Source organism: Lagenorhynchus albirostris, chromosome 20 (genome assembly GCF_949774975.1).
Source record: "Lagenorhynchus albirostris chromosome 20, mLagAlb1.1, whole genome shotgun sequence".
Taxonomy (NCBI): Eukaryota; Metazoa; Chordata; class Mammalia; order Artiodactyla; family Delphinidae; genus Lagenorhynchus; species Lagenorhynchus albirostris.
The window spans coordinates 31,313,790-31,324,425 of NC_083114.1; the positions used below are offsets into that span (position 1 = coordinate 31,313,790).

The 10,636-nt window shown below is 38.8% G+C and overlaps 1 protein-coding gene across 5 annotated transcripts in view; it reads left to right on the forward strand.

Moving 5' to 3' along the window:
- Positions 1-7,200, forward strand: part of VMP1 (vacuole membrane protein 1) — a 130,811-nt gene extending 123,611 nt beyond the window's left edge. For all 5 annotated transcript variants that reach the window (XM_060134378.1, XM_060134375.1, XM_060134374.1 and 2 more), the window contains 2 exons: positions 3,534-3,636; positions 4,746-7,200. In XM_060134378.1, the coding sequence (XP_059990361.1) occupies positions 3,534-3,636; positions 4,746-4,889 (247 nt within the window). In that variant the 3' untranslated portion in view covers positions 4,890-7,200. The remainder of the gene's footprint in view (positions 1-3,533; positions 3,637-4,745) is intronic.
- Positions 7,201-10,636: the final 3,436 nt, after the last annotated feature.

The window sequence follows — 10,636 nt, forward strand, 5'->3', positions numbered from 1 at the left end:
AATACTTTGAACTTAATCAGCACCTAATGACAGATGGAGAACTTCACCCACCCACCATGGGTTGAGATGAGGGTCCTTAGCCAGGTGCACAAGGTACTCTGAATTCAATGGCTTTCAGAAAATGGCATTTATTTCCTGAGCCAACTATAAAGAGACACTGAACTGTGATGCGAGTTATTCCTTCCTCATGTGTGTACCTTAAATTAATCCTAAATGTAAGAATGGACTCTTACTTGTGTCTGCTGCTTGAAAATAACTTGAGGGATGAAGTCATGAGATGGCGCTATTGTTTTCCTTAAATGTATGTTAAGAGTGAAAACTGTAATTTCAATTTTTATCTAAAGAACTTAAAGAACTTTCGTGTTAATTAAGAAAACTTTAGTGTAAGAGTGCTTTGTATAAGCTGAGGCATGTGTGGCCTTAAGCCATGGTTTGTAGACATAGAGAAATGAAAATAAAACTAAAATTTTGATGAATATATTTAAAAAAGTAAGAGGACCTGACGAATAATTCATTATGTAACACTTAATACCTAGTTTTCAAATATGTTAACTTTTTAGATTTTTTCAGATCATGTGGCATTTTTTCATAATAGTTTTGGTTAATATCTTGCTGTAAAAACTTTTAACTTCTCTATTTTCACCAGTTCCTAGTCTCTTATGAAAAACTGAATCTCCCATCCCACCACCAAAAACTCTCTAAAGCATGTAACAAACACCATAGCCCCTTGAAAAATTAATCTCTGCATTAGCCCAAGATAATTCTTTGAAAGTTACACATCATGTAAATGTGTAATGACATATATTCTCTATCAGCTAAAAAAGTAGGTCTTAATGGACTTACAATGGCAAATCATTTATGGTTTCCAGTTATTTTGAAAGGAATCTAGAATGATTGTTGCCAGTCCCTTCCTCATTCCCCTCAACAACAACAGCAAAGTAGAACCTTTCTACCATTGGGTCTTGGTTCTTAATTTTCTCTTTAAATAATGGCTTGACCCTGGAGCCCAAGAATGATTTGAGGAAAACTGTAAGCCATATTTTTGCTTAACGTCAGTCTGAAGTTAGAGGTCTGAAGAAAGAACAAGACACATAATGGAACCCAACTCTTGGAGGACATCAAAAAGGGAATTTTCAAGTCATTTCTTGTACAACCTAGCTGTTCAAATAAGCATACAATCATTTCAGCCTCTCTAAATAAGTTTTTTTTTAACTTTCAAAAAAAAAAACTGGCTTGACTATAGCCATCCTTGGGAGTTTAAAATAATGACATAAGTTATTGTTATTAAGGGTGAAAGAATCAATTTCTGGGAATTCCCTGGCAGTCCAGTGGTTAGGACTCGGCACTTTCACTGCCATGGACCTGGGTTCAATCCCTAGTCGGGGAACTAAGATCCTGCAAGCTGTGCCTGTGGCCAAAAGAATTTCTGAAGGAAAGTTCTTATAAGTCTGTAATCTTCAAAGCCAATCTTTTTGTGCATTTATTTTACTGGATTTTTTTTTATATTCATGTGGTTTAGTTCAAGTGTAAGTGGATGAGCTATTTGCATTCCTTTATGCATTATATAAAGAACTACCCAAGGGAAGTCTGTTTTAAAGAGAAGGTTTGTACTATGTTGCTCCTTTGTAGAAGAATCATTACTAATAAACAGCAACAGAGCTCAGAGACAGCTCTTATGGTTTATCGTACTAATGTAAGGCCATGTAAAAGTCTATGAGAGGAGTTAACCCACAGTCTCCCTCCCTTCTCCGTTTTCTTTTTTTTTTTTTTTTAATATTTACTTATTTATGTGGGATCTTTAGTTGCGGCACGCAGGACCATTTTTTAGTTGCAGCATGCGGGATCTAGTTCCCCGACCAGGTATTGAACCCAGGCCCCCTGAATTGGGAGTGCAGAGTATTAATCACTGGACCACGGGGGAAGTCCCACTTCTCCATCTTTGATGTCTGTCATACAGGTCTTCTGGAATCATCAATGCACTCATTGCTTCTACTACATATGTCTATCCAGGCCTTTTTACATATCCTTCAGTATTCATTAAAGGACTTTTTAAACAACTTCACCCCACACTGATCTCTCTTTTTTCCCTTCACTTTCTTTGGAGTATATCTTCTGTACCAAAAAGTTGAGAAATTTATTATTGATTTATAAATTCTTTTGTTTGCAAATCAGGTCGTGTGTGTGTGTGTGTGTGTGTGTGTGTGTGTGTTTTGAATCCCTGTAATGATTTTAAGTTCTTGGACATAGACTATTTCTTGCAGTTTTTTTCTTTCCCCATAGTACCAATTACAGTGTTGGATATAAAATAAGGACTCCATTAGGGGTGTGGTGGTTGATAATTAAAAGGATCAAAGAAAAGTGTCAGCCAGGAGTTATGTATTTGTTCACCTCTTGTAAATATAGTAGCAAGAAATTTCTCTTCCTCTACTCCTGCTTTTTGTTACAGAAAGCAGCAACTGAATTGTTCTAGAAAAAGGGCAGTGAAGTTAATTTAATACTTACTTAAAAAAGGAGAACATAAGGCACTGTTGCAAATACATAAAATACCTTTTGCTGGCCCCAGGAAAAAGATTGGGCTCATTTAGCTTTTAGCCCTATTATTATCAGATGAGAAAATAAAGGGTATAGAAAATAGAGATGTTTGGTTTTCTAAGTTGCCCCGAGTTACCATTTTTTTAAAATGCCTGCAAGCATTTCTAAAACAGAAGCCTGGTACCTACAGTTGCCAAACCGGTTTAACAGCACTACCTCCACATATTCCAGGTGAGAGGGAGCTCCGAGTACATAAACTTATCAGAGATCACTGTCCCAATCATCTCAGAACAAGTTGTTTAGTAATGTACTGTAGTTTCTGTGCAAACCACCTACCATAAACCACGAAGTGATTCAAGGTTCGCAGTTCCTTCTTTGTTCCTTTGTTAATCACTGACTTCTGACTAGTGGGAGGTGCCTCCCAAATTTGCTAATGCATTCTTTTTGGATAAGGATGACGCACAGATTGTCCTAATAAGGACTTGGATTGAGAAAGGACCGCCCCCTCTGAGAAGATGGGACAAGTCAGAGAGAGGGCGGGCAGTTTCTTTTTCAACTAGGGATGACACAAGCATAAGTCATTTCCTTATTAATCGGTTCAAACCAGTTCTTACAGGAACTGGTGGTGATAAATGTGAGACTTCTCAGAAGTCATTCATTTTATTCTTTGTACCACACCAGTGTGCAGCATCAGCTGAGAGCTGGCCTCACTCTGAGAACTAACTCTTCTACTAGAAGGGACTCTCAGCTCCTATTTTCTTCTTAAACATTTGGAGGGAGAGCTTTTTCTCCTTTATGGGGTTGTGAAAGGATGAATTCTGATCCATTGAAAAGAGTTCACAGGATTTCGCCAGCTCTGCTGATTGTTGTTGGGTTTTTTCCTCCTTCTATCTAATCCCTGCTTTTTGAGTTGAGGCGGTAAGTGGATTTTTCTTTAACATTTTTCCTGCTTTTCTTCCCAAATGTATCTTTTTCCTTGGGTTATTGTACCCTGCTTCCAGTGCTGTCCCTGGAATAGGTCCATCTCTGCAGAAGCCATTCCAGGAATACCTGGAGGCCCAGCGTCAGAAGCTTCACCACAAAAGCGAAACGGGCGCACCACAGGTGAGACTTTCCTCTATCTTCTCTTCCCCCCCACTCCCCACAGTTTCAGGGCGAAGTTACATTCACAGCACTCACTGGCATTTTTAGGCAAATAGAGTGAGGTTTGTCAGTCTTAGCAGAAGTTTGAGGCTCGGTTTACTCCCTACTGGCAAATGTGCCTTTGTCTAGATCAGAAAATGTATTGATAACTTCCATTTTGTACATCTTCTCCCAAAAACAAGCCTTGGGCTAATGAAAAATAATGGATCTGTTATGTAGAATGAGTTATTACCTTGATCTTAAATTATTTATTTATAAGTAGCAAGTATACTTTCCAAGTGAATTAAAAAGTTAAAATTTATAGCATAACAAAGTATTGGACTTACTGAGTTCATCTGAATATCTTCCTTCATTTTTGCTCTATTTTTCTTTTCACAGATGGGAAAATAGTTTTTTTTAATATAAACCAAAGCTGTTAACATAACTGAACTTAAAAACTTAATTAAATTAAGCCTGCCTTTTCTATAAACAGTTTTGCAGCAAAGGAAATGACTAGAAGAGGATGAGTAAGCAATAACCTGAAATGGGAAACTTGAAGGAAGCATAGTGTTTTTCTTGTTTGGTTGGGTTTTTTTGTTTTTTGATGGCCTTACACTCTTTACGTGGCCCTTTGCTGCCCTCAGTTGACCAAACATGACTCCAGAAATAGATAACATTTATATTTTAAAAGCTGCTCCTAATCCTGGAACAAGAATATATACACGTGTAACTATCTTGACACTACTCTCTGAAAGTATCTCCATGGTGACTTCAGATAGTAAGATTTAATCAAAGACATTATGTAGTGAAAGATAAGAGATGACTTCATACTCACCCCATTCTAAATTGTATGACTCAACATTGACTTTATATCTAACAAAGTGAAATCTTAATAGCTGGGTGTAAGAAAGCCTGAATGTAGATTTCACAGTAGCTGAAGACACAAGACTTTTCATTTTTAATTGTTTAGGCTTTATAAGTTGTAAGCTCCAGGTTCTCATTATTTTCGTTAAAACATGGTAGGTGGTCCCCTTTTTACTACTGAACTAATGGAGCATTTCTCGTGGATTGTTCTGCCTTTCTTCCTGCAGGGAGAAAACTGGTTGTCCTGGATGTTTGAGAAGTTGGTTGTTGTAATGGTGTGTTACTTCATCCTGTCCATCATTAACTCCATGGCACAAAGTTATGCCAAACGAATCCAGCAGCGGTTGAACTCAGAGGAGAAAACTAAATAAGCAGAAAAGTTTTAACTGCGAAAATTTAAATGGACGGGTTCTGCCTTAAATTGGGAGGACTCCAAACCAGGAAGGAAAATTCCCTTTTCCAACCTGTATCAATTTTAATTTTTTTTTTTCCCCTGAAAGCAGTTTAGTCCATATCTTGCACTGACAATACTCTTCCTTTGTTAAGGTAAGGTATCCACCGTCAATTCAACCCAAATTGTATTTTATTAGGCTGGAATGTGATATTAAGCAGCAAACTTAACAAAAACTGGCCTTCTACTTGTTATTTTCAAAAGCCCACATGGTACAATTAAAGAATTCCGGACACCAAAAAAAAAATGGTTCCTAAGTATGTCCAATATGTCAAGCTTTTTAGGCTTGTCACAAATGACTTCTTTGTTTTCCTAAGTCATCAAAAGTGTATATAAATTATACTAGATTGGATAACAGTCTTGCATGTCTATCATGGTAAAATTTAATATGCCATCCTGCCCAACCCTTCCTCTCCCACCTTTGAAAAAAGGCCATTTTATGATGCATTGCACACCCTCTTGGGAAGCTGATCTTTCAATTTTGAGACAGTATAAGGAAAATCTTGTTGGTGTCTCACAAATGAGCTGACACCATTTTTTATTCTGTATATTTAGAATGAAGTCATGAAAAAACTTTATAAAGACATCTTTGATCATTCCAAAATTGTGTCCGTTTTCTTGAGCGTTTTGATATTTTTACTTCCTTTTAGCTTCTACCAACTAAATACAACCTTGCCATATCCACCTACAACTGCAGTTTCTTAAGCCTTCATTTATTTGCATGAAAGGGCCACCACCGAAGCATTTTTTGTTGGGCTGGAATTGGGCAGCTGGCTACACACTGCTGAAATGGCACCTTAGGGACTGGTATATCAAGGGGACTTCTTGGCTTGTGAAAACAGGAGGGATGATAGTATACAAATCACAGGACATGGAGAGAAAAATGACTCGTTTTTTAAAAAAACAAGCTTTCTCATATCTTAATTTTTAGCCCAGCACGTACTCTGATTTTAACAGACAGAAATCTACTTTTATATGTAACCTCATTTTCTTGCCTTTCTTCAGTAAGTGTTTTGTTCTTATGTGATTTTTCCTTTGGGATGTTTCTGGTCGAACTTGGTCATTTTGTTTTGCTTGGGAAAAAATAAACAGTTTCACTTTTTTCCTTTAGGAAAATTGGTACTGACATTATGTTGAGTGTAGAATTGGGTTTAAGTCTCAACAGGCCAGAAATGCCTGGTTTTATCAAATCCTGCCTGAATGTCTGCTTGTTTTGCCTACCGTCGTGACATCTCCATGGCTGTACCACCTTGTCGGGTAGCTTATCAGACTGATGTTGACTGTTGAATCTCATGGCAACAGCAGTCGATGGGCTGTCTGACATTTTGGTATCTTTCATCTGACCATCCATATCAAATGTTCCCATTCAAACATTACCGAGCATCATGGTTTACGATTAAAAAAACTGGTCCTTATGTCTACTGGCACTTTGAATCTTTTATGCCATGATATCGTAGCAGTATCATGAGGATTCTATGGAAATTGGGATAGTCTCTGTGATCAAAGCTAAATAAATAAAGGTCAAGCAACGTGCCTTGTGGGTTTTGGAAAGGTTACTTCTTAACAGTCTTTTTCCCCCCACCCAGAAACTTTCTAGCAGTATGACAGTTACTTACATGAAAAGCAGTACCCAAATGCTTTATTTTAAACAGATTCACATTAACCAGTATAATTTTTTAGATTCTTTAGCGTTAGTATAAGTCTCTAAATCAGCTTCCAGTTGTGTTTCATCTCCTTCACCTGCATTTTATTTGATGTTTGTCTGAAGAAAGGAAAGAGGAAAGCAAATATGATTTGTACTGTTTGTACTAAATCTTTGGGATTTGTTGGTAAATTTATTTCAGGGTAAAGTATGAGAAAAACAAAGACTAGTTTCTTAGGCTGAAGGTCTAAGTGATTTATAATACATTTGACTTATGATGGCTTGTTCACTCTTTCAAATGAATTTGCTTTGAAAACAAATGAAGAGCAGCTCTCCTTCCCTCCACTAAGTGTTCAGGTGTGACATGTTCAGGTGATTCTGCTGGATTCCAGCTGGAGCAGTTGGCTACCCTTCTGTTCCTGCGGTTGGTTTGTTCCTTTTATCCACCAAAGTGGACGCAAACAACATGATCCCAAAGACATGCCTAGTTAATTCCAGCTGATTGGAGACCAGAAAATTTGTAAATGGATGGTTTGATGTTACTGCAAATAAAAGAAAGGGCCTGGGAATTCTTTTGATTCCATCTCTACTTTGTTTAAGTCTCATTTTGTGCCTTAAATATCTGCAATGTTTTATCATGTCTCAACTCAGTGACTGACAAGCAACACAATACAGTGCAACACATCAGGGTTTATACCCTAAAGTACTGAGGAGCACCTCCCTCAAGCAATGCCATGTGGGAACTTGCAGTGTTTTCTGGATTCTCTGTATAACCATAAACCAGAGTGTGGGATTTAGAAGGAAGGGAGAATTTTAATTTCATTTGGACAATGGCCACTATTTCCATTCTCTAAAAATCCAGAAGACGACAGGCTGGAAGTGACATTGCTGAATTACACTAGTTAATTCAGTGTATATAGTAGCGAGTACTCCTTACAAACAAACTCGGCCAGTGTTCCCAGTGTGCTCAGTGCTGTCTGTAGCTTTGGTAGGACAGCTTGAGGCTTGTTACTGAAAGTGATTTCTTAAGTACAAATTACTCATTAAGCTAAAAAAAAAATAACTGATTGCCCTCTTATAAACTGCGGTGAACTGCGTTTTGACTGACCGGTGTGTCAAGAGCTCATGGAGTCCCCTTTTTAGCATCAAAAAACCTTTCCATATATTTTGAAACCCACCGTTTGCCTCCATGTGCATTAGTCTGTTAATGATGGTTTAGATCTCTGCCTCTAACATAATGTGACCTTGAGAAAGTTTTTAACTGAGCCTAGATTTCATCTATAAAAAGAGAGATATATAGCCAGGTTGTCCTAAGGATTAGATCAGATAAAATGTAAAGAAGCTGTAAATGTTAGTATGTTACCAATTTTTTAATTCACCAAAGACAGCATTTGCTACACATGTAAGAATTTTACAACATTGCATTTACTCACTTCAAAAACAAAAGTAGGGCGCTTCCCTGGTGGTGCAGTGGTTGAGAGTCCGCCTGCTGATGCGGGGGACACGGGTTCATGCCCCAGTCCGGGAAGATCCCACATGCCACGGAGCGGCTGGGCCCGTGAGCCACGGCCGCTAAGCCTGCGCGTCCAGAGCCTGTGCTCCGCAACGGGAGAGGCCACAACAGTGAGAGGCCCGCATACCGCAAAAAAAAAAAAAAAGTAGGATTTAAAATGCTGTCTGCAGGGACTTCCCTGGTGGTCTAGTGGGTAAAGACTGTGCTCCCAATGCACGGGCCGGGGGTTTGATCCCTGGTCAGGGAACTAGCTCCCACATGCCGCAACTAAGAGTCCGCATGCCACAAGGAAGATCCCGTGTTCCACAACTAAGACCCAGTGCAGCCAAAAGAATAAATAAATATTTAAAAATAAGTAAATAAATGCTGTCTGCATATATGCCCTCATTTGGGAGTAGATATGCTCTGTCTAAAGAAGTTATTAATTAAATCCAAGATACAAATTAATAAAAAGAAAAGCAGAAATTAATGAACTAATGACTTGATTAGTAAGACTAAAACCTTCTTAACTAAAAATAGCTCTCCAGGCCTCTCAGCTTCTGAGATGGCCCACACTTTGTGGAGTGTGTTTCTCCCATGGGCGCTGGAGCCTGAGACGGACTGTGTTCTGTCTATGGAATGTGCATCTCTAAATAAATCCACTTCTTACCTATCAAAAAATAAAATAAAAATAGGCTCCCAGTTAGCCTAGTTAAGGTACAAAGCACAGATACACAAAATGTACTATGAATAACTGAAAATACTTGTCTAATCTTACCAGCTTTAAATGTTGACATTTTCTAATTTATTTTTATTATACAGTTAATACTAAAAAAACTAGAAGGTAGATGAGGAAAAAAGGAATGATCAGCTTTTAATACCTTGTTGGAAAAGCTCCATCTGGAATATCCAGTGAGATTTGCTGGGTGTAAAGAGGTTTTAAACAGTAAAAGAAAAATTTGATTTGGTGGCATGCCAGGTCTTTCCCAATAGACCTGAAAGTCTCATTCCTGTTACAAAAACACACAAGATTGGTTTATTTTATTGATAATTAGTTATTAATGTGCTCACAAAAAGTTAAGATAACCTAAGCAGGAGTTTAATAGCCATTTTTGAAAGCCAAGTAACATTCCGTCTCTAACTCACATGATCAAAGTGTCTCTGGTAGTCACAAAACATAGTAAATGAAATGCTACACAAAACTGCTGCATGTGAAGTGTTTTGTTCCTTTATTCTCAAAGACAGCAAGAAAAGAAAGCACATAGTGTACTTTAAAATTCTAGAAGCAGTTGAGTCATTTGTATCTGGTAGTCAGGGGCTTGGGTTCCTGTCCCTCCCTTCCCAGCAAGGCCAGGAGTTCACCTAAGGTAATGCATTTGCCTTGAGGGTGAGGACTTGAATTGCAGCATATAACCTACATGTATTTGCATATTTAACCAGTACTTATAAGAAGGATTATAACAAGAACCTGTTCTGGATAGCTGCTTACTCATTGCCTTTAGAACTGTGGCGCTGGGACAGGAAAGTGCCAACTGTTTACTCATTCTCTTTGACCTACTGGCCTTCCACAGTTTGCTGTGTGGGTGTTGATACTACTAAAATAAAATTTTAAAAAAAGTTGTTTTAGATGGCCCCCACTATCTACCCAAACACCCTGGATTTATTTGAGATCTGGGATTCTAGTTCTGTAGTTGAGATACTGGCCCAAACTGTGGCCCAGAGAGAATGAGTCAGTTCTAAGTGGCTGGCTGACTCTCTGGGAACAGAAATGAAATGCAGCTTGGAGGGTTTGTCGGCCAAATCCACAAATGTGTGGCTTTTTGAAACATTGGACATCTGTTCCTCTTAATTTAAAGAAAACCTTTCTAAAAAGCACAGAGTTGCTTGGCTCCTTGTTTCTTTGTGTCAGCAGTAGTTGCTGCTGTAATTTAGTAAGCCTAGAATCAATCCTAGTTAGAAAATTTGGAATCTTTAGGGCACACTTCAGAGAAAGTGGAACTGAATTGCTTTGGGAAGGGAAGAGATGATTTTACAGCATAGAGTCTGTTTGGAAATCCCCTTCTGGGGTAATCAGCCCAGGTGTTCAACCCGTTTGTTAACCATTTCCAAATGACTCAAAGGACATAAAGGGAAGGCTTGGACACACTCCAGCACTATTTCGACAATGTAGTATCTGTTTGTGTTGGAAACCGTATTCCTGAATTCTTGAGGGGAAGGCTCGGGCTTATTCTGGGCATTTTTGGCCGAGAGGGACCCCTGGGCCACCTGTCTAAGCTAACAGTCATGGCCTTTTGAGAGTTTCCAGGGAGGAGTATGGACAGCTTGCTTTGATGGCCTTCCACCCAAAGCCCTTTGGGGAAAAGCCTTGTTTATTCAAGGAGGCCTGTCTCTCCCCCCCCCCCCCCGACCTAATCCCAAACGTTATTTCCCTTTGTTGCCATCTATCCCCCTTTAGGGAGCAGCATGAGCAGCTTTTTCCTTCAGGCACTTTTGACTGACTCAGCCCAGCAGCGTTGCCTAATTGTGTCCCAGT